This window comes from Fusarium oxysporum, chromosome 7 (genome assembly GCF_000149955.1).
Source record: "Fusarium oxysporum f. sp. lycopersici 4287 chromosome 7, whole genome shotgun sequence".
Taxonomy (NCBI): domain Eukaryota; kingdom Fungi; phylum Ascomycota; class Sordariomycetes; order Hypocreales; family Nectriaceae; genus Fusarium; species Fusarium oxysporum.
Window position 1 is genome coordinate 2,773,753 of NC_030992.1, and position 20,943 is coordinate 2,794,695.

Genomic DNA, 20,943 nt, shown 5'->3' on the forward strand with positions numbered 1-20,943 from the left:
ATCTGAAGACGACGTCATTGGCTGACGAAAGCAGCTTGGCATAAAGGTACCAAGCCGTGCGCAGAAGGACCCTGGATCCAGGATCCAGTGAACAGGCACAGTATGTCACAGAGCTTAGGCCCTGTGGTTTTAGGTGTCCGTCTTTGGAAATGCCTGACCTGAGTTACCTGAGGTTACCTAAAGTTAGTAGAGAGTAATACAGAGGCAGAGAGACCTAGGTTTTGGATTTCGCCGGGCTTGATCTGACAGGAACGACGGGAGCTCAGCCGGGCCGGCCTGTCCGATTCCTTCAGTTATTTCCTCTCCTTCACTTCTATTCATCAACCTTTCAAGCTAGAATATTCATCTTCTCTTTGTGCCCTGGGATTCTTTGTCTTGTCAACACACCTACGGACGCCAACCTACAGCTATATAAGCCTTATTAGCCTACCATTTCCCCAGCTCAGCCCCGCTCACCCGTCAGCTGCAAACCCCAAAGCTTCAAGCCACTTGACGTCGCAATAGTTGCAGTGTCCGTATCAGCTTCTGCATGATGCCGCGTCCTAAGAAGAGCTCTTCGGTGAGCAGATCTCACCGCTCAACATTATCTTTGTCCAAAACTGAGATCACTATACATGTCTATGATCTACTGCCGGTAAGTGAAGTCGCTCATACTCATCTCATAGCTTTCATGACCATGACGCTGATACGCGCGGCATGACAGCCCGGCCGATTATCGTCGGTATTATGGACAGTAGGCGCCTCACTACTTCACTCAGGTGTCGTGATCAACGGGAGGGAATACGCCTATGGCGGACATGATAAAAGAGGCCTTACAGGTGTATACTGGACAAAGCCCCGGACCGAACCGCCCGGAGGCACATTTCGATGCGAGATCCTGCACGGATTCACTCTTGCGACAGAAGACGAGATTAATGCGACTCTGCAATCTGCCTCTGAAGAGTTTCTGGGCACTTCATACAATCTTCTCACCAAGAACTGCAATCATTTCACCTCTTATCTTTGCAAGAGGCTTACAGGACAGTCGGGTCCAGCATGGTTGAATCGTGCCGCCAGTATTGGAGTTGCGCTCCCTTGTGTCGTCCCTCGAGATTGGATTGAACCACCCGAATATGACACCAGCGAAGGTGCCCTGTTGGACGATTACGACAATTCGAACGAGAATTCTCATATGTTGAAAGCGACGCATCCCCATCTGCTAATGGAAAGCAACGATAGCAACGAGGATGACGAGTGGGATAGCGCAGAAGAAAGACGACAAGGCGGCAGCGGGAAGGGCAAGCAAGCCCTCCGCGATTCCGCCGGGCGCCGTTTACCACCAGCTGAAAGGGCCATCCGATGATAGAGTATAAATGAGGCTGCGGTGTTGAGTGGAGTTTTGGCGTTTCGAGGTACCGTTTCCATGGATTAGCACGATACCAATGATTTTACAGTCCAGGAACAGATCATTCGTTTGGGAACTCGCAAGCAAAGCAAGCTGTGTCTTGTTCATTTGTATAGTACAGGTCGTACAGAGTATAGTACATTCACTTTCTCAACCTCCGCGGCGAAGTGATATTCTCATGTGAACATATTCCCAAAAATGTGCCCAAATTCCAATCCTAATCCAAAATTCCAGACTTTTATAGACGTCTAGGCTTCTCACTCCTGGTACCACCAAACTTGATTCTAGTCGAGTCGGCCACACGGACAATCTTGTCTCGTAAGACCTTACCCTCGGGGCTCATCAGAACCTTCAGAGCAGCCTCTCGTCCCTGACCGAAACCTCGTAGCACAACCTCTAGGCGGTTCATCTTCATGGGCCAGCCGTTGTGGATTAATCGCTCCAGGACATACTTGGTGAGAGAGTAGGCGGAATCGAATAGACCACGGCGAGACTTGCGAAAACCAATGTTGCCGGCTGACAGAGAGATAATTGGTTCTCGGTTGGGCTTGGTGCAAGTAATGTGGGTGTTGTGCTTGTGAGAGTAGATGTGGAAGTGGTATGGCTCGAGATCGTCCTCCTTTGCCTCGACCTGTCGACGGGTATCTCTGGATAGTGTGCTCGTATCGATGTTGGAAGACTTGTCAAGTGTCTGGAAGACAAGGCTTTGGGAGAGGTTGGCCATGGCATTGTTGGGGGAGGGTTTCGTCTTGGACGTGTCTGAGGGGCCGTAGATGTTCTCTAACAGCGAGGCCGTACTGGGTCGGCTGGGTGCCCTTCTGGGTTTATCATCGCGGTTGGACTTTGTCTGGGAGATGGAGCGAGCGATTTGAAATGAAGACTTTGGGACGGTGGCTCGGGAGGTTAGAAAGAACGATTGCGCCGCGAGGCGACTTGTCAATGAGCGACTCATTTTGTTCGCATTTGCCTGGTCCTGTCGTCAATTGGTGATCTGCCTCTGGCAATTTTTACTCGCAGCTGTAAACTTCCCCCACGGGCCGGGGCTGGACGGGGAACAATTCTACCGAGGCTTTGCCGTCTCGGTGTTTGTCTTCCTTGACTTTCCGCCCCCGGACCGAGATCGCAAACCAAAATTTCGTCCGGGAATTCCACCACCTTCCACCGTCCATCTCGGCATCTCTCCAAACCCACGCCCTGTCTTTTTTTCTGGAGGGATTTGTCTCCTTGTGTTGTCGCAATAATGAACTCCCTCGCAAGAAAGACGGCCTCCTCGGAGCTCGCCTTTTCGCGGGCTTCTGCTCATGTCTCATCCGCTGGCAGATCTCCCGCCTACCGAAGATTAGCATCCCAGCTCTCTCAGAATGCCTCTAACAACGGTGCGAGACAACAAAGCTCAATGCTTTCCGGCTCAGTTCGATCGCCATTGAGGTCTTCCTTTGTCCCTGCCGAGCTTCGTTGCTCCCCCACTTATACCGCTCAATCTCGTCTCTTCCACCTTTCCAGCCGCTTACACCAAGAGAAGCCTCAAACTGAACAAAAACCCTCAACTGCTGCACCTACCGACGCAAAAGAGAAGAAGCCTGCTGAAGCTGACGCCGAATCTGAGGCCAAGCCTGAGGAGGAGCAATCCAAGAAGACCGAGGATGGCGAGAGTGCTGGAAAGGAAGGAAAAGAAGAGGGCGAGGGCAAGGATAAAGAGAAGAAAAAGGAGGATGCCCCTCCCCCTCCTCCTCATGGCGACAAGACCCCCTGGCAGGTTTTCATGGAGACCATGAACACTGAGTTCCAGAAGTCGCAAGAATGGAACGAGTCGACCAAGCAGATCGCTGCGTCTGCTAATCAATTCGCCGAGAGTGAGGGTGTGCGACGTGCTCGTGAGGCATACGAGAAGTCCACTGGCGCTGTTTCCTCGACCCTTGGAAAGGGTGCCAAGGTTACTGCTGGTGCCATTGGCAAGGGTGCTTCTTGGACTTGGGATACCTCAGTCGTCAAGGGTGTTCGTAAGGCCGCTAATGTCACGGGAGATGCCGTGGACAAGGCTACCCAGCCTATCCGAAACACAGAGGCTTACAAGAATGTCAAGAATGTCATTGACGATGGCAGCTCTTCACGATACGGTGGCTGGGTTGAGAAGGAGGAGCGCAGGAAACGCCGAGAGGCACTCGACAAGCAGCGGGGTTACAAGGCGGCTGCACCTATGGAAGAGGACATTAAGTGAGTATCCTTACAATCTTTCTCATTTGGATCTGGTCTAACAAGAGATAGTGCTGGTACCAGTGTTACCGTTCACAAGGACGCTGCTTGGAAGGAGGCTTGGAGAGATTTCCGCGACCAGAACAAGTATGTGCAAGGACTTTTCAGCTTGAGGGGCAAGTATGAGGAGTCTGAGAACCCTCTTGTATCGACCGCTCGAAGTATCACCGACCGCATCGGAGGCTTCTTCGCCGAGAACGAGACTGCCATGGTCATCAAGAAGTTCAGGTCCATGGACCCCAATTTTCAGACAGAGCCTTTCCTCCAGGAGCTTCGAGAGTACATTCTTCCCGAGGTGTTGGACGCTTACGTCAAGGGTGATGCCGAGACACTGAAGCTCTGGCTTTCTGCCGCTCAGTACTCTGTGTACGAGGCCCTCACCAAGCAATACCTACAGGCTGGTATGAAATCGGACGGAAAAATCCTGGATATCCGAAATGTCGACATTCTACGAGCCCGCATGCTCGACCCTGGTGAGGTTCCTGTCTTCATCATCACGTGTCGCACACAGGAGGTTCACGTCTACCGCAATGCCAAGACGAACGAGCTCGCTGCCGGTATGGAGGACAAGGTCCAGCTGGTCACATACGCCATTGGTATCACACGGGTACCAGAAGATGTCAACAACCCTGAGACAAGGGGCTGGCGTCTCATCGAGATGCAGAAGAGTGGACGAGACTGGTACTAAAAGAAACAGTCATTTTAACGCGGCGTCAAGGGGTTGGGGATCTGCCTTTGTTGGATACCTACGAGATGAGAAGGAATCGAAGGCGAACACGGGAGCATCGCCTAATGTGTGTTAATTACTGTAAAATATGTGCTATCATGTGAAAATATCTGGGCAGGCTCTCGACACGAAAAAACAACACCAATACCACCACACCCACCACGACACAACACAACGTACAACTACCAAACAAAACAAGCATTTTCTGGAGAATGGGTTTGGGGCTGCTAAACAGCAAAAAATGACTACTACCACGCCGCTCTGCTTGCCTCGGGATGAGGCTCTTTTTATGTATGATTATGGAGGGGAATAGGGGCATTGGGCCGGGCATCATTGGTGGGAGGAAGATGGACTTATAGACATGTTCAAAAGTTGCCTTGGTTTTCAAGGTCGGTGCAATCTATCTAGGCGTATAGCCGAAACAGTTGAAACAATCATCATCTTGCCCCTCGACAAAGTGATACCCGCTTGCGCGGCTCAAACTTGTAGAGCAGTTCAGTCGTTCATACATCACCCAACTCATGCTTCGTGACGGCCTCGTCTCTCTTTCAAGATCCTTCTGACCTCCATCAGCTCCTTACCAAGCAAATTCTCACCCCATAAATCTCTCGCAGCATCTGCATCCGCAGCTTTAAACCCAACCCCCCAAACCCGATCGAATGGACTGGCCTCGACAAGTTCTCTGTCACCCGTGCTGATCAACATATCTGCTAGAGAACCTTCGATGGGCCGGTGTAATGAATTTACTTGATTTGCGCCAGGCGTGCCTCTCTTGAAACCCTCCTCTGTGACAGCACGTGTGAACTTGAGGATGTTGCCCTTTCGAACTACGTCACGTCGGTGCTTGAGCCATACTGTTTCGTCAAAGTTCTCCACCTGGCGGCCGAGAGACTTGACTTTCCGTGGATGGCCTGTCTTGAGGATCTCAAGAGCGGTGGCTTCGTCGTTGAATAGGATAGCTTTTTGATACATCATATAACTTGAAAGATGTCAACATCGACCTTGAATAGTGTACCAGTAGAAGTAACAGGACTTACTGCTCTGCTGTTTTATATGTCTTCTTCTCATCCTGGTCATCCTTGAAAGGACAATAATACCATTGTGAAAGGTATCCTGTTGCTGGGTCTGTTTCTCGCCAGAAATACACTGGACCGGGATTTGATGTTGTAGCCATTTTTACTGAGTATCGGTCAATAAAGATACGAGAGTTGGAAAGAATAGTTGACGGGATTCGGTGCATATTTATTGTTCGTTTGGGTTGAAAGTGCATGCTGTGACCGTGAATGAGGCTGTGGCTGAGTTTGGCAGTTGAGTCAGACGGGGAAGCCAAGGTTGGCTTTCTTGCTGTGGCTTTTTCAAGGTCGACTCATACAAAAGTCATGCAATACCTACCTAGGTATAGAGAGTTGAGAAACCTAAGTTGTTGTTCTCTTTGAGGCTGAAGTGCCACAGCAGTAACAGATGGGTAAGCTGCCTTGCACGGGAGCACGTATCAAAGATGTGCACCACTCTCGTGCCCTCCATGTGATATCGGCAACAATAGGATAGAGCCAGCTTAAGCAAACAACTGCTTGATAGACCACTTACTTTAGAGGCGTTTTGCTATGTGATTCGATATGGCTTTCGGTGTGAGTCATGCATGACTGGATGTAGATGGGGTTTAAGATTCATGGCAGAGAATGGCCAAGAGCGTGAATGGTCAGATATACAGTCTACGATTTGTTTGAGTATACAAATGCATAAATCACAAGAAGATATACATTAGACATAGACCTATAATCACTGATTACAACACACTCTATAGCATGTATATCTCTTATGGGCTCCACATGGCCAAGTCCGTTAACACATGAACCATTGTGATGACCACTTGAGTTGGGTGGCCCAGAAGCCCACGTTATTCATGCAACTCAACACGAGCATAAAGCTCAGTAATATCCAAGAGGCATTTGCCAAGATTCGCATAATTCAAAGCCACTCGTGATTAACAAACTGGCTGACATTTTAGGAAGATAGTATAGTGTCAACTAAGACTAGCACTAACATCCAACATCGGGGGCTTGGTGTAGGGGTATCACGTTCGCTTTGCATTGTTTCGAATGCTTGCGAAAGGCCGGGGGTTCAAATCCCTCAGCCTCCATTTTTGTCTTGAGCATGTTGATAATTCTTCCCGAAAACTTCTTTTTTTTCTCTTGATATTATACCATCGGATAAAGGAGATTATAAAGGAAACCATTGTTTATGTTAATGTAGCTATGTTCCAAGCTCTGAAGCTCACTTATGTTATTATGAGCGATGTCTACAGTGGCGAAATCACCTGCTCTGGTATCAATGATAGTTACCAAAAAGCTTTCGATGAAAAGGAAATAGAGACTTCTAGCTACAATGAGGCTTCAATGCTCAGGTCTCTTGCCTTAGGAGCTTCAATCAATGCCGTTGACTTCTGAGCTTCATCCTCTGTACCACGTAGTTGCCCCTCATGTCAGCATCTCGACTGTACGGAGCTCTGACTAAGTGCTCTTTGAATCATGGCAACGCAGTGTCATGAGATAGATAACCCTTGGCATTAAATCGTGGCCAGCTTCATGTTTGAGCAATATCAAGGACATAGGCCAGTTGCCGGAAATATTACCGGAGGCTCCGAAGCGAACTTCCGTCCAAAACGCCGCGCCGGAGCATAAAGTGGGGGAGAACCCCAAGGAACCACCGGGAGCTACCGGGGGGGTGGCCATCACCTTCTTACCTTTGTTCTCCAACATCTAACAAACACCTTCAATCAACCATCTCGGCTCAACTCGATAATCCAGACACATCACAATAATCAGAGACATCGCAGAGATGGAGCACGTCGAGCAACACATGGCTCAACAAGCCAGCCAAGAAGCGTATGCCATCCCCTCTCTACTCTCTGATCTCCATCACTAACTCTTCCCAGCGCTTCCCTCTTCACGCCCCTCAACCTCATCCTCCTCAGCGCCGTCCTATACACAACCTACTCCATGCTCCGCTCCTCGCCACCTCCATCTCTCCCCCGCGATGCGCCCTCAACAGTCTTCAAAACATACACTCCCCATACTCTTCTCCCCTTCAACGGCGAGGAGGATCGACCTGTCTTTCTCGCTGTGCGCGGTCGCGTTTTTGACGTCTCGCCTGGTCGTAACTTCTACGGCCCTGGTGGTCCCTATAGCAACTTTGCCGGTCGGGATGCGAGTCGAGGTCTTGCGTGTGGAAGCTTTGATGAAGACATGTTGACTAAGGACCTGGATGGTCCGCTTGATAAGCTGGAGGGACTCGATGCGGAGCAGATGGAGGCGCTCCAGGGCTGGGAGGAGAGATTCTTGGAGAAGTACAACGTTGTTGGAAAGCTGGTTTCTGTGCAGGACTACGAGGCCCAGAAAGCTTAAAAGGTCAACCACCAGAAATCATTGAGCGATACGATCACGAAACATATCTTGGAGCAAAAGTAACATGATGGAACATATCAGGGTACATGAGCGACTCGCATTCCTTCATTACTGTAACTATAACAAAGAAAAAACATCCCATCTACCCAGTCAGGGCGATCAGACACATACCATCACTCTATCCCGACGAGTTGCCTCAACAAGTCCTACCCTACCCAAGAAAAAAAAAAAGCGTAGAAAAGCAGGGTTCCACGTAAACCAAACTCCGTGCAATGCCTCCTGTACATTTTTGCGTGAAAGCTACGCAGTGTGTCCTGGATCAGAAACCAAAAACACTATGTATATCCTGTAAAAGAAAAAAGAACAATGGCGAGCTTGCCTAGACTGAGATCGATATAGAAAAGGGAAACAAAGAGAGGGCTTTTTTTGCTGCTCAAATCATACACGTGCTTTATTGCATCTCTAAGATTGTTGCTGCTTTGCGAAGAAGCGCTGCCGTCTTGGCAACGATGGGTTTGGCGGCTTTCCAGTCTCCCTCCTCGATGCTGTCGCGAATAGCGGGGAAGATGGCTCCGTCGTTGGACCAAGCCTCTGGTCCGAAGACAACGTTCTTGAACTGTGTTCGGTTGGGAATCTAGAGATAGGGTCAGCTTAAGTCTTTCAGTCAGTCTCAAAAGGGGGTCGTACACCACCACCGATTTCAATGTCCAGTAACGCCGTCTCAAAGTATGCCATCTTGTTGTTGTATGCAAGTCGAGAGGCACCAATATCGTTGGCCTCCCAGCCTCCATTGCCCAAGACCTCGCGGTCCCATTCCATTTCCCACTTCTCGAATGTGGCGACGTTGTGTTGAACAAGTGTTGCAGCGTCCTTGAGCTCCTTGAATGCGTCTTTCTCGCCCTTGGGCTGGCCGTCCATTTGCTTGAGTGCCCACTTCTCGAGATCTTTGACCCATTGACCTAGTCTCTGTGCATACCAGCCCATATCAAACGGCATGATGGGTCGATCGGCCATGTCGAGAATGAGAAGAGCTATCACCTGTCCCATTGCCCCGTGATACTCGAAGTCAGGATCGATGAAGTTGTCCACCAATCCAATCTTGTCGTAGCTCGAGTGGTGAGGGAATTGAGTACCCCTGAAGGCCAGATCGAGTGAACTTGTTCCTGCGATATCCTGGAATGGAATGTGGTCGCCACGTCCCTCTGGCTGCTTCAGCTCGGCATGGCTCTGATCCCAAAGGTCCTTCAATGTACTATTAGTAGAGGGATCGATAACTCGGCCCAGGGCATGAAGAAGAGACTTTCGGAACACCGGCGATCCTGAAGCATGCAGGTCTTTTCCGACAACTGCCGCCCCAAGATTGAGGTAAGCAAAGGCATTATCACGCAGGGCCTCTGAGTTATGCTCGACATACTCAGTTGAGCCAATCAGGTTGTACGCAGAAGCATCCCAAGACATGAATTCGATGGTCCTCAACGGCCTCCAGCCTCGCTGTACAAGATCTCCGAAGATTCGAGCCATCTCAATCATGACAGCTGTGCCTGAGTGGGGGTCCGTTGCGCCGAAAGCCCAAGAATCTCGCTGATTACCGATGATGATAGACTTAGACGTCTGCTCCATGCCATTAATTCGACCATAAACATTCCAGATAGTGTGCAGTGAATCCTCGTCTTGCTCGTTCTTCAAGCGCACAATTGGGGACTTCTCACTGCCGGTCCACCACTCGACGTCTGGGACACCGCCTTCCCACTTGTTAGGCACCTTTTCGCCGTAACCCTTGAGATGCTGTAGTAGAACCTTGGCATCTCTCCAAGCGAGAGGGAGACTGGGGATACCGACAAGTCCATTGGCCTTGTCGAGTGTGATTCGCTGATCGCCCTTGCTACCATAACCAGGCGACAAGGGGTCACCAATTCCCCAGTTCGTGAGACCTACAGAGCCTCTTTGAACACCATCTGAGGGCATATACACTCCTTCGGGAGCCACAACACCCTTCTTGAAACCGTCGTCCGCAGGGTCGGAGTAAATGAGACAGCCAGCAAAGCCTGCCAGCTCGGCTGCCTTGACCTTGAGAGCTTGATTCTCCAGAGGACCACCGTTTTTCACCAACGCAATAGCTCCCGTGGCATTAACACCTTTGCTTGCAAGATGCTTGAAGTCGTCTCTTGTACCATAGTTGGCGTAGATTAGGGGTCCCTTGACGTCTCCCGACTTTGAGTATCCGTGAAAGGCGTACGTTTGTCGACCTGCCGTCTCGCCTCCGACTTCCTCTTCTTCTAGCTTAGCCGTCCATTTGGCCTTCTTGAGATCCTTATCGTCCATGATCTGCACCACACGACCGTCCTTGCGGGGATAGTTGAGATAAACCTGATACTCATCCATCATAACTTCGTCCAGTAGTGCCCTGCTGAACATGGCCTGAACATCCAACGCGGTCGCATAATCACCCTCGGTACCGGCAATATGGGCGTAATTCGAAAAGTGCTGCACTGATGCGCGCATTCTCATGGGATCAACGGTCCGCAACAGATGGGCTCTAAGGTCCTCGGGATTGAAACGGAAGCCACCTCCTGCTCTTTGTATTTGCCAACTTAAACGCGGCGGCAGGCAAAGTTTCGTAATGAGGCAAGAAAAAAAAGCTCAGTATAATTGTGAGCGCCAAAATGCGCACACAAAATAAGATGACGGTTGTTTTGTCCACCTTCGGAATGTTCCACCTCCTCGTTGTCTGGCTTGGCGTCTCCTCATTCTCACCCGTGGCATTCTCGGCGTTGTCGGCAGCTGGCGCATCAGCTCGTTGAGGTAATTGTATGCGTAATCGTGGTAATCTCGGCCTCCAGGACCATTTCCACCGCGGTAGAGTTAGATATGACCCTATTCGCTTCCCCCACTGAGAGCCTCGGGATCGGTCGGGTTCTTCGATCTCCATCTCCTGCATCTCACGTCGTACCTGCGCGGCTTCATCCTCACTCTCGCTATCGCTGGCCCATAAACTGTCCTCATCGTCGGTCTCTACTGTTGGTGGTCGATAACCGTCGGGTCTGCGGGAGGAACTGGCGCCACTCGAATGTTGTAGGAGACCCTGTGATTCCGCCTCTGTTGCATTACGCTCGTTTGTTGGAGACCTCGGAGCAGGAGCCCAGTCATCTGGATCGTAATGGCTACCACTGGCCACGGCCTGGTCGTAAGTAGGCGGTATAGGATCATAGAAAGGAGTCTTTTCGGAAGGCATCTTGATGGTGATTGAGCGCTAACCGCGCCCTCGGTTGTCGTATATTCAATCCGATAAGAAGCTCGTTCAGGCGTGTCACAAAGCAGTCGAGATAAACAGTGCCATTCGCTGAAGGGGATCGGATAAAAAGGAGCGGGCGAATCGCGGTTTCGATCGATCGATACGAAGCAATTAAGTTAAGATGAGCGAGGTGCAAGCACGAAAGGAGCGTCAAGAAAGAGAGACAAGAGACAGACGCCAGAAGCGCATCGCCAAACTAACAAGTCCAGGCTTAAGCTCTGACTCGAGATGTTGTTGACTGGGTAAAGAAAAGGAAGGGGAGAAGAAGCTGAGATGATTAAAGTCAAAGTAATGTACCGAGTTACGTTGTTGGCTGCAGGCAGGTACAGTAAGTACAGTACAAATCCAATGCGCTGCGACGGGGGGGGATGATGGCGAACCTAATGGAGTGTCCACGTAAGGTAGGGGACCGGAGTCCACTATAACTATAAGCCGCCGGTTAGTACGGAGTAAGAAGACAGACAGCAGAAGACACACAGACAAAGGTGGTCGAGGTCTCAAGTGGCTGAGTTGACCCGGGAGACTTGGCAAGCCTTGGCCTTTGGAAACTTTGACAAAATACCAGTAAAAATACTTTCGCAGACACTGTACTATACTATAATTCACTCCTCTTCTTTTTACCAGATTACACGTGAAATGTCATTCATACTAACACTATCTATCTATCTCAGAGGCATCCAAGGAGCTTACCAGGCCAGGCCAGGCCTTGTCTTGTCTCGGCTCTCACAATCTCTCACTCTCCTGAATCCGCCCATGCACGCCACCAGGATTACCCCACAAAAGCTGGGATAGGGAGACAGCCTAACTTGGACAGGGAGGTGATGTGCGTATCATCGCTTTGCTTCTGGACTCGACGTAAAGTTAGGGACGTGTCAGCTAATTTGTTCAACCGTAATTCGAGATTAAGCAGGCTATGTAACCCTCAGACAGGATTGCGTGGGTAAGGCTTCAGTTATTTTTGGGCTTACTATCCGTATATATGCATTCTTTGTTATATATCTCTCAATCAGGGGTTGGTGACAGCGACTCTCCAAAACTCTCACTGTCGCAGGAGACTCAGCTTGGCTTCACCGCGCATATCATCAATTTTTGGGCAAAGTTTACATATATACAAGTAGTGGAACTGCGACCTCCTCGATTCATGCCTGCGGGCTAAACATTATCTATCGCTATGCCGCTCAATCACCTTCTCTTTCCTTCAATCACTAGTGAATTAGACCTCAGTTCGGTGTCAAAACGACTCCCTCATATTGTCGACTTCGGATGTTCTCCAATGTCTGATGGAAGTGCCGGCGGCTGTTCTCAACTGAAGCAGAATCTTGTTGGTTGCCGGCCAGATTGGAGTGGATGAGTTCAATGAGACCATTGAGATACTTGGTTGTGACCTGCTCGAGTTAGCAATTGCTTCGACAGTTCCTGGATCGAGACTCACTGATTCGTTTTGTTGGTCAAAGTAATACACATAGCGGTCCAGAATCTCAACAAAGAGCTCAATCGATGTGGCTGTCTCCATGCAGGAATCGGCAACACGAAGGGCACGTTGAAGACATTCAAGTACTCGCTTACCATCACGGTAAAGCTATGCAAGTTAGCTGAGGTCCTTCACACATGGATTGATACATACCTCTGTTTCTTCTGACTCGCCATTGGACACCATGGGAGTCGCCCACCACAAGTGACTCGCCAGATACACAGCGCGACATTGATCGGGCTTGCGTAGCAGCTTGCTACCGTGCTGTGCGCACTTGGTGATGAGAGTGTCGTAATTCTCCTTTCCAAAGTTGCGTGTCTGGTGAAGAGCAGTAGCAATCACACAGACAGCCTGGAACTGAGCCTTCGAATCCGACACAGCCTCCTCATACACTGTGAAGGCTTGTGCAAAGAATTCATATGCAACCTCTTCAAACCCGGTCAGATCGGCTGTTTGGCCAGCAGAGGCAAAGAGACGCAGCGCCATCTCTGCAGCCCCAGAGCCATTAACACGGGTGTACAACGTGCTGAGCGCTGAGTGCATTAAATCCGGCCCGGCCGGGGCCCATCGCGGTCTGCCGGGTAGGTAAAAGTAAAAAAGTTGTTAAGAGGCGCGGTGTCGGCGTGCTTGTATTTGGAGGAGAGAATTATCTGGGGGTGCTGGATACGCTCGTTTCCTTCCGAGTACGCCTTTCTTGTCATTTGAAGCAGCTTGAACTGAGTATCGTTGTCCTCGGTCTGCAGCAAGTGCACGATCCTGGCGAGCCATCCCTGCTCCTCCATTGTCTCGTCTGTCTCCACAGGACGTCGTTGGGCAACACCTGGGTATCCTTGAGGCGCCTGGGAACCCTCCTTGATGAGAACCTTCAGTACCTCCAACACGTTCTCGAGCTGTTCCGTAGTCGAGATCTTGGTCTGGTTTTTGAGCAAAGTGCGAGCGACGCCACCAGCAACGGCACGGCGGGTAGGGTATGATTGCGACTGGAAGAGAGGAACGTAGGTAGGAAGAGACAAAGCAGTAAAAGTGGAAACATATCGGTTAAGGGGTGCTTGAAGAAGAGCAAGCAAGCTCTGCTGAGCAGGAGGCGAGTGAAGGTCAGCATTGTTAATGTTCTCCCGAACTTTGGTAGTTGCGTAAGCCAGAATCTGGTCAACGTAGTCCAGTCTGTCGGGATAAATGTTAAGCGCAAGGTTGCAAAGTGACACCAGGAGAGCAATAATGTCTTGCACAGGAAGATGCTGAGCCTCCACCAGGTTCTTGACCTGGGCGAAGAAAACCTCGTAAAGCTGTACGGTGTCTGTAATTGACCCTTGACCGTTCACAGCAGTGGTTTCTGTATCCGCAACTGAAGGTGTAGACTCGGCGAGTGTGCTTGAGTCGTCGTTGCTGCTCTCACCAGCAGTTTCCTCTGAAGTCTCATCGGTGGCCTTGGCTGTAGACTCCTCGCCCTCGGGTGTCTTGTCGGCATCTTCGGATTCGGCATCTTCGGATTCGGCATCTTCAGTAGACTCGCCCGCTTTGCCATCAGGTTCGGATTGCTTAGATTCTGAAGGTGTGGCTGCCGATGCTTCTTTTTGAAGGTTTACCTTCTCCAACAGTTTTGCCAGCGCATCCGCCTCAATTTGAGCTCTATCGTCCGACTTGTCCTCCGGTCCATCGCGTTCAGCATATTCGGACAATCGATCCATCAGACCAATTACAATGGCCTTGACGTTAACATGGGGGTTGAGGCGTGAAACGGCACCAAGGAATTGGTCCAAGGTGTGCAGGTGGAATTCGTCCGGGAAAACTTGCGTAATCACCTCAAGGAGATACTCTTGGGCGAGAACGTCCCGGCATTGAACCACCTGCTCTAGCAGCGGTGCTAGAATACTAGACTTATACGTTTCAAGATCAACAAGCTGGCTTAGGCGTACGATATTGCTGCCGACCAATAGCTGCAGTTCCTTTCGCTCTCGAATTCGCTGCTCGCGCTCTCTCGAGTGGCCTTGGTGTTGTAGACGAACCCATAGTTTGTTCATCTCGACGAAATTTGTAAGAACGAAGTTGATGGAGTCGCTAATGTTGCCTTCAGGACCGTCGCTCTCAGTAGTTGGCAGGTAGTCCCTCGCTTGACCAGACAGGTAATATCGGAGGAAGAGTCCACGAATAGGATGCTGAACACCTCGGCTCATGTCCATCATGTCCTTCATAAGCTCCTTAACGGGCGCATCTTCAATGGCCATGTAGGCGGTTCCCACTGTAATCATAAGATACAATCGTGGGACGATGTTGCCTGCATACTGGACGAGCTCGTAAAGGTCGGCCAGGTGGTTGACAGGGTGGTTTTCGCGAAGATGAACAGACAAGTATCGCAGGGCGTCGAACACCGACATGTACAGCTCGTAGTATTGCTTGGGTCCAAGACTGCTTGTGCGAAGCTCAGAAACCAGAGTCGAGCTACCAGAGTCAGCGATGCCATTCAGGGGACCGAGCTATCTATCGCGGCAATCATATACATACCAGCATTTGAGCGCATCCATTAGCTTTCCAGGAGTGTCGAGACATTTGCGCATAAGGGACGTCTGCTGTCGCACGGCAACGAGAGCATCTTCAAGCAGACGAGCCTGGTCCTCGGGGGGAGCTGGCGTGGCCATATTGTCGGACTATGACGGCGGGGTAGCTCGGAGCAGGTCAAGACAAGCCAAACTCCTAGCAAATTCACTAGAATGCGACTGTGATAGACGCAATGGTGAAGGAGATGACAGCGGGAGTCGGAGGTTGCGCGGAGCTGTCGGGTTGTCGTCGATAGGTTGCGCCGCATACAAGGCGCAGAACGAACGGGAGCGATGACGATACGGGGGAGGCTGAGATAATGGATTGGATGGGTTGAGGTGGGCCTAAGCTCCGCTGGAAGACAGGATAATGGCGCTGTGCCAGTTTGTCTTTAGGCGGCAGGGGCTCTAGATGCGTCCCAGCCACCGGAACGGACTCAATTCTGGAAAAAGGAAGATACACGGCGCAGGGACTTATCACGTGGTGTCAGGGAGTCAGTCGTTCCTGCGTCTAATAAGGTGGATGAGATGACTGAAGATGTTATGTCAACTTTATCAATTCACTGATTATAATCGAATTGCTTCATCTTACTGTCGTTCAATCTTCCTCATATTCAATTATGTTTCATCAACGAAATGTCCAAAGTAACCAATGCCAATCATGCTTAGTTATGGTTAAATAAACTTCAATAACTCCTTGCAGTGCAACATGGATGTCAACTGTGCCAGCTCCTCAACGCCTTACTTCAGATCCTTCAATGCATCTTTCAGTTTTCCAAATTCGTTAGGCATCCATTTCTCTCACATCTCCTGGACCGGCCGAATACTCCAACGCCACAATACTGGGGTTGTCCAACTCGCGCAGGAATCCCCAGATCATCGCGAAGAAAGTCCACCAACGACGTATCAATCGAGGATGAAAATGCGGCAAGGACAAGCATCATATTCGACTCGGGATGAGGCAGGTTGTGAATATCAGCAACAATGACGACCTCCTTGATCGTTTTTATCGACGCCAGTTCCCGCGCCCATTCCAAGCTTTCATGACGAGTTGTATATAATAGCCGAAAGTCAGAAACCGTCAAGCTCTGCGGGCCGTCCCATGGCCCTCGTGGCCGAGCGCCTTCAATGACAAGTGTCAACTTATCCAAGCTTCGCAAACTTCGCAGCGAACGACACACAGAAGACCAGTCATATGAATCTGGTTCCATGACATTTGTTGGACTGCGCTTGTAGAGGCTGATCTCCCGGACTAAGTCTCTAGTGCGTGGCGTCTTATCAGTGAGGAAGGGCACCAAGGCCTCGAGGTCTTCTCCAAAGTGGAAAGCATGCTTTGTGTACAGGTAATGAGAGGCTTCCTCTCGGATTTTCCTGTTGATATGCATAACTGCAGTGTGCATCGATCGGCGGGGAAGAGGGTCGGCGCAATATGTCGTTTCGTAAGACTTCTTTGCGATAGTTCGCTCCATTATATGATATGCTGAACGTTGGGTCTTTGAACGGCGCGCCTCATATTCATATTTAGACTGATTTCGAATTGAGATATCTTTGGTCCCGCCGTTGTCGAGAAGATAGTCGTATATCAGCATGCGAATCTCTGGAGGGATGCGCAAGAGCATAGATTCTTCGGCCATGATGTTTGAGTTGCGTAGCAATGCCTGAAAGAAGGAGGGAGGTGTCGAAGTGATTTTACAACGCCTTTCAACTGAGGAATTCGTTTTGGACGCCGATGACTTGGTGATGTCAGTCTTGGTGATTGTACTAGTCGATGGTGTCGACGAGTCACTAACACGGTGACGGACAATGACGGATAACGCGAGGGATCTCACGTCAGAAGCCGCTTCTTGCAATGCCGACAAAGATACCAAAGACAATGCGAGGCTATCGTCCAGTGGCAGTGCGACAGCTGCCTTATTTATGTCTACAAACTGATCAGCAATTCGAAGGGGTCCGTCCATCAAGGTGCCCACTCCCCGGACCTTGACGACCCAACCCCAAGGTCGGCTTTGTCAAACCAATAAGTACAAATTCAAGCCATTGAGCCAAATCTCAACACAGATTTGAAGCGACTAAAGTCCGGTCACTTTGCCATCGGTGTGGCAGCCTTCCCCGTCCTTGCTCTCCGGCCACCTTGTTTTCGTAGGATAGTTCTTGATAAGGCAACCTACTGTGTAGGACAAGGTGCCCCCCAACTATACTCATTGGTCCAACCGCTAGCTGAAGTTCAACTCCTTCAGCTTCTTGTAGTGGATGCTGCCAAAGTTTAAGCTGTTGGCGATTCTTGCATAAAATTACAGAGATTCAGCCATCCACTAATATAGAGAGTGGAGTGCAAGACTCTTCAAACAAGAGAACGGTCCGTTGTCTTGCGGACTGTGACCCTAGAGATGGCATCAAGACCCCCACCACTAACCCGCATCGCAGACCCAGAACTGCGAATGACGAGATTGAACTAAAGAAGCACTTTTCCCAACTTTTTACAAGCTGAATCGCGTACAAATAAAAGTCCAACAAAGGGACAGGTTCCAAGACATATCAATACCTTTACCGCCTTGTTGACGCACGCGTTCCAACGCTGTACCTGAGAGACGTTTCTTTGTCTTTGAGTTCAGCTAGTCACAAGGTTGTCCATAAAGAACGGCAATGATCTCATAGTCACTGGACTATCAACCTCTGCGATCGTGGACTCTTCAATAAGCACGGCGATGTCATAGTTTGTGAACATAATTCGCTCGAGAATCTCGTCCGGGGGAGCTACTTCACCGAGCTAGACGTGCTTGTGCAGTCCACAATTCTCCGGAATACGTGGTTCGAAACATAGAATGATGCACTGGGCTACAAGCCTCTCATGCCGTTCTCTAGAGGCAATTACCATAGACCGTCTTCCGTCGATGTTGCGACGCGAAACGATAACTTATCATGGAGCAAATACCGAGTCATACAAGTTGAGCTAAGGATGCCGGCAAATGTGCTTCTTGTTGAGATAACGGGCTATGGACTTAGCGATGTCGAAGACGGAAAATCCAACTTTCCAATCACTTGTTTTCCCTATGATTTTAAAACAAATTTGGATACAATGGCCGCAGGCATATAAGAGAGGCAGGCTTTTGACCACCAGCGATGGCGATGAGGCACCAATAATGATCCATGTTTCTGGTGTCAAAGTACCACGCCCAGCACGTCTCTCACAAACCGAAAAAGTCCGCGATAGTCGGGATGGCCACTCTTGTTGGGGTGGACCATTCCATGCGACTATTATAGCGCCATCTACCTCGAAGGTGATGATGAGGGTGCACAACCCGTCAACACCTTCAGAGAACCTTGGAGGTTGATCCGACCGACTTATCGGACCTTGGGGTCCCCGGATTATCTCAGGGCTCATTATCAATTAGAGTTTAAAGTAATACGATGCTTGCGGGTTCCTGGGGTGCTTCTTCAGAATCTCAGTCGAAATAATGAAGATGTCAAGGTATAAATCGTCTTTTCTTCTAGAAGCTCACATAGAAGTTTCAGGGATTGCGATCCTTGCTAGCGTTACATATCTTACGTCTTGTGGTCCACTGAAACACCACATATGCAATGCTGGCATCTGAATAAGCAAACTTGTTGTTTTACACACGACCTTTCTCTTGAAGCCATACAGTGCCCTTCTCCTAGGCCTCATCTGAGCTTTCCGTATTCCAGGGGTTAATCATCTTAAATATGGCGAATAAGTTCTCTTTCCACGACGCTTCTACATCATTTAATGATGCTCAGTTCATGGCTGATGCAATGGACTCGACTATACCCCACCTTGTTGCGGCGGGAAACGCTGGTCAATGGGGAACTGAGCCCCTTTCTAGAAAGGAGTCGTTCATGCAGAAGATGCATGATGCTGTCTCCAAGTCGGAGCAGTTCTGTGAAACGGGGGCTGGTGATCGAGAGAGAATATTTATCGCCGAGGTTGAAGACGATCAGACCAGCTCAGGATCCACTGCAAACGGAAACCTCTCCCGCCGCGTGGACGAGAATGGAAAATCCTTTGTGTCTGTTGGTTTCGTCAAACTTGTCGAAGAACAATTCGTGAGCTATTTGAAAGAGACAGAGAGTTTGAAAGCCCTGATCGAACCTGCGTTGAAAAAGGGCAAGTTTGTCTTCCTCCAATACCTCGTCACTGATCACCGAGTTGGTGATAGACGTCGTGGGGCTGGGGCTGCTCTCCTTCAGAAAGTCAAGGATTATACTCTTGAGCGTGGTTGGAAGACGATCTGGCTTGATTGCTGGGATGGAGGTAATGGGCAGTTGGTGCAGTATGTTCCCAGAAGGACACCCTCGACTCGGTTCATTTTTAATGGTTACAGATACTACGTTGATCAAGGATTTCATATTATGGGGAGCTTTGGGAATGATCATGATGATGGGTCTTCATGGAACGGTAAACTTTTCCGTATGGACATGGCCTAGAAACTGCTACCGAAGCAAGCATCATACAGCCAACACTGCTATCTCTGTGGGCATTCATTTCTCCAGAGGAGCTGTATCAACAAAGCAGCCAAAGAAGGGATCCCGTCCTCCTACAACTCCAGCCTCAACTGCCAATTTCCTCAACTCTTGATTCTCCTCCTTACTCAGCGTCACCTTTGCTGCTCCCACGTTCTCTTCGAGATACTTGATGTTCTTCGTGCCAGGAATGACAAACATTTTGGGGCTCTGCTCCAAGATCCAGGCCAGGACGAGCTGTGAGGATGTAAATCCCTTGTTCTTGGCCAACTCATTGAACTGGTCCACAATCTTCAAGTTCTTCTTGAAGTTGTCACCCTGGAACCGCGTCAAGTTTCTTCGGGTATCTGTCTCTTCGAAACCATCGACAGAGCGGAAACGACCGGTCAAGATACCACGACCAAGGGGTGAGTAGGCAAATACCGCCACGTCTAGCTCTTCGCAAGCTTTGAGAAGGTTTGTTCCTGAAGGACCTTCGATGTCGAGTGTCCAGGGGTTGTACTCGACTTGTACTGCTGAGATGGTATGGATGGCGTGGGCTCGGCGGAGAGTGGTAGACGAGATCTCTGAGAGGCCCAAGTACTTGACCTTTCCCTCACTATGTGGGCGTGAGTCCTGCTCAACTTATTTCATAGTGGAATGACTTACTCAACCAATTGCTTCATGGCTTCCACAGTCTTCTCAATAGGCACATCCTCGTTTGCACGATGCATGTAATACAGATCAATGTGCTCAACACCAAGCCTCTTCAAGCTGCTCTCAATACTCTTCCTCACATGCTCAGGCGATGAATCAGTAACTATCCCTTTCTCACCTACCCTCAGCCCAAACTTGGTCGCAAGGAAAATATCCTGACGACGTTCGGGGTGAAGCTTGAACCATTTGCCTACGACATCTTCACTGTCGCCGTAGACATCAGCTGTGTCCCAATTGGTACAGCCAAGTTCCCATGCACGGTCGAGGAGTTTGAGACGTTCTTCGTCAGATCTGGGGATATTAGTGAGGTTCAGGAGTTGGAGATGTGATTCATACGTGGCTGCTCCGTATCCGACGCTGATTCCCATAAGACCAAGACCAATGGATGGGATCTTGGGGCCATTCTTGGTGAGCTGTCGAAGAGGGAGTTGAGCTGGAGGAGCCATGATGTAGTTCTCAGAAATGGAGTTTGGGCAGTTGGAGGAAATATTGGTTGGATGCAAGTGGCTTGGCTTTTACGAAGAACATGTTCTCAAACACAGAGAAACTCTCTTCCTTTTATACATGTCCAACGCCTCCTCATCATTATATTAACCGCCCTATCCCAGTCCAGGTTACGACATTATTTCCTGTGTCCTTCTTGATATTCGTTACATCAGTGTATGAAACGGGGTTAGCTTTGCGCGGACATATCCAGGCAGCT

The 20,943-nt window shown here is 49.8% G+C and overlaps 10 protein-coding genes and 1 non-coding gene across 14 annotated transcripts; 5 read left to right on the plus strand and 6 right to left on the minus strand.

Annotated features, from left to right (window-relative positions):
• The first annotated feature begins 191 nt into the window (after window positions 1-191).
• FOXG_10283 (uncharacterized protein) lies at window positions 192-2,419 on the plus strand. Its single transcript, XM_018389558.1, has 2 exons — window positions 192-634; window positions 704-2,419. The coding sequence occupies exons 1-2, from the start codon at window positions 530-532 to the stop codon at window positions 1,340-1,342; spliced, it is 744 nt and encodes a 247-aa protein (XP_018247851.1). The 5' UTR covers window positions 192-529; the 3' UTR covers window positions 1,343-2,419.
• Window positions 1,378-2,393, minus strand: FOXG_10284 (uncharacterized protein). Its single transcript, XM_018389559.1, has one exon. The coding sequence runs from the start codon at window positions 2,334-2,336 to the stop codon at window positions 1,623-1,625; it is 714 nt and encodes a 237-aa protein (XP_018247852.1). The 5' UTR covers window positions 2,337-2,393; the 3' UTR covers window positions 1,378-1,622.
• A 95-nt stretch (window positions 2,420-2,514) lies between the features above and the next one.
• FOXG_10285 (uncharacterized protein) lies at window positions 2,515-4,869 on the plus strand. The gene is made up of 2 exons (XM_018389560.1): window positions 2,515-3,598; window positions 3,650-4,869. Exons 1-2 carry the CDS (start codon window positions 2,625-2,627, stop codon window positions 4,323-4,325), a joined length of 1,650 nt encoding a protein of 549 aa, XP_018247853.1. The 5' UTR covers window positions 2,515-2,624; the 3' UTR covers window positions 4,326-4,869.
• On the minus strand, window positions 4,572-6,234 carry FOXG_10286 (uncharacterized protein). Of its 3 annotated transcripts, none has more exons than XM_018389563.1 (3): window positions 5,952-6,234; window positions 5,402-5,543; window positions 4,572-5,343 (listed from the first exon to the last, which is right to left on the minus strand). In XM_018389563.1, the coding sequence occupies exons 2-3, from the start codon at window positions 5,536-5,538 to the stop codon at window positions 4,884-4,886; spliced, it is 597 nt and encodes a 198-aa protein (XP_018247856.1). In that variant the 5' UTR covers window positions 5,539-5,543; window positions 5,952-6,234; the 3' UTR covers window positions 4,572-4,883. The 3 variants fall into 3 exon arrangements, with proteins under 3 accessions (XP_018247856.1, XP_018247855.1, XP_018247854.1); XM_018389562.1 differs by having other exon boundaries at window positions 5,757-6,234; XM_018389561.1 differs by having other exon boundaries at window positions 5,402-6,234.
• A 184-nt stretch (window positions 6,235-6,418) lies between these two features.
• On the plus strand, window positions 6,419-6,504 carry FOXG_20266. Its single transcript has one exon. It is a non-coding gene; the product is annotated as a tRNA-Ala (tRNA).
• A 549-nt stretch (window positions 6,505-7,053) lies between these two features.
• FOXG_10287 (uncharacterized protein) lies at window positions 7,054-8,482 on the plus strand. The gene is made up of 2 exons (XM_018389564.1): window positions 7,054-7,249; window positions 7,300-8,482. The coding sequence occupies exons 1-2, from the start codon at window positions 7,203-7,205 to the stop codon at window positions 7,766-7,768; spliced, it is 516 nt and encodes a 171-aa protein (XP_018247857.1). The 5' UTR covers window positions 7,054-7,202; the 3' UTR covers window positions 7,769-8,482.
• Window positions 7,079-11,000, minus strand: FOXG_10288 (uncharacterized protein; the record flags this gene model as incomplete). The annotated part of the gene is made up of 3 exons (XM_018389565.1): window positions 7,079-8,402; window positions 8,456-10,338; window positions 10,523-11,000. The coding sequence occupies 3 exons, from the start codon at window positions 10,998-11,000 to the stop codon at window positions 8,220-8,222; spliced, it is 2,544 nt and encodes an 847-aa protein (XP_018247858.1). The 3' UTR covers window positions 7,079-8,219.
• A 1,166-nt stretch (window positions 11,001-12,166) lies between these two features.
• Window positions 12,167-15,332, minus strand: FOXG_10289 (vacuolar protein sorting-associated protein 35). The gene is made up of 5 exons (XM_018389566.1): window positions 15,034-15,332; window positions 13,219-14,970; window positions 12,685-13,105; window positions 12,493-12,639; window positions 12,167-12,445 (listed from the first exon to the last, which is right to left on the minus strand). Exons 1-5 carry the CDS (start codon window positions 15,165-15,167, stop codon window positions 12,281-12,283), a joined length of 2,619 nt encoding a protein of 872 aa, XP_018247859.1. The 5' UTR covers window positions 15,168-15,332; the 3' UTR covers window positions 12,167-12,280.
• Window positions 15,333-15,610: 278 nt separating this feature from the next.
• FOXG_10290 (uncharacterized protein) lies at window positions 15,611-16,967 on the minus strand. The gene is made up of 2 exons (XM_018389567.1): window positions 16,856-16,967; window positions 15,611-16,798 (listed from the first exon to the last, which is right to left on the minus strand). Exon 2 carries the CDS (start codon window positions 16,697-16,699, stop codon window positions 15,833-15,835), a length of 867 nt encoding a protein of 288 aa, XP_018247860.1. The 5' UTR covers window positions 16,700-16,798; window positions 16,856-16,967; the 3' UTR covers window positions 15,611-15,832.
• A 139-nt stretch (window positions 16,968-17,106) lies between these two features.
• FOXG_10291 (uncharacterized protein) lies at window positions 17,107-20,861 on the plus strand. Of its 2 annotated transcripts, XM_018389569.1 has the most exons (2): window positions 17,107-19,354; window positions 19,406-20,861. In XM_018389569.1, the coding sequence occupies exons 1-2, from the start codon at window positions 18,768-18,770 to the stop codon at window positions 19,506-19,508; spliced, it is 690 nt and encodes a 229-aa protein (XP_018247862.1). In that variant the 5' UTR covers window positions 17,107-18,767; the 3' UTR covers window positions 19,509-20,861. The 2 variants fall into 2 exon arrangements, with proteins under 2 accessions (XP_018247862.1, XP_018247861.1); XM_018389568.1 differs by having other exon boundaries at window positions 17,107-20,861.
• FOXG_10292 (alcohol dehydrogenase) lies at window positions 18,555-20,891 on the minus strand. Its single transcript, XM_018389570.1, has 3 exons — window positions 20,577-20,891; window positions 20,193-20,531; window positions 18,555-20,142 (listed from the first exon to the last, which is right to left on the minus strand). Exons 1-3 carry the CDS (start codon window positions 20,684-20,686, stop codon window positions 19,563-19,565), a joined length of 1,029 nt encoding a protein of 342 aa, XP_018247863.1. The 5' UTR covers window positions 20,687-20,891; the 3' UTR covers window positions 18,555-19,562.
• Between the last annotated feature and the right edge of the window lie 52 nt (window positions 20,892-20,943).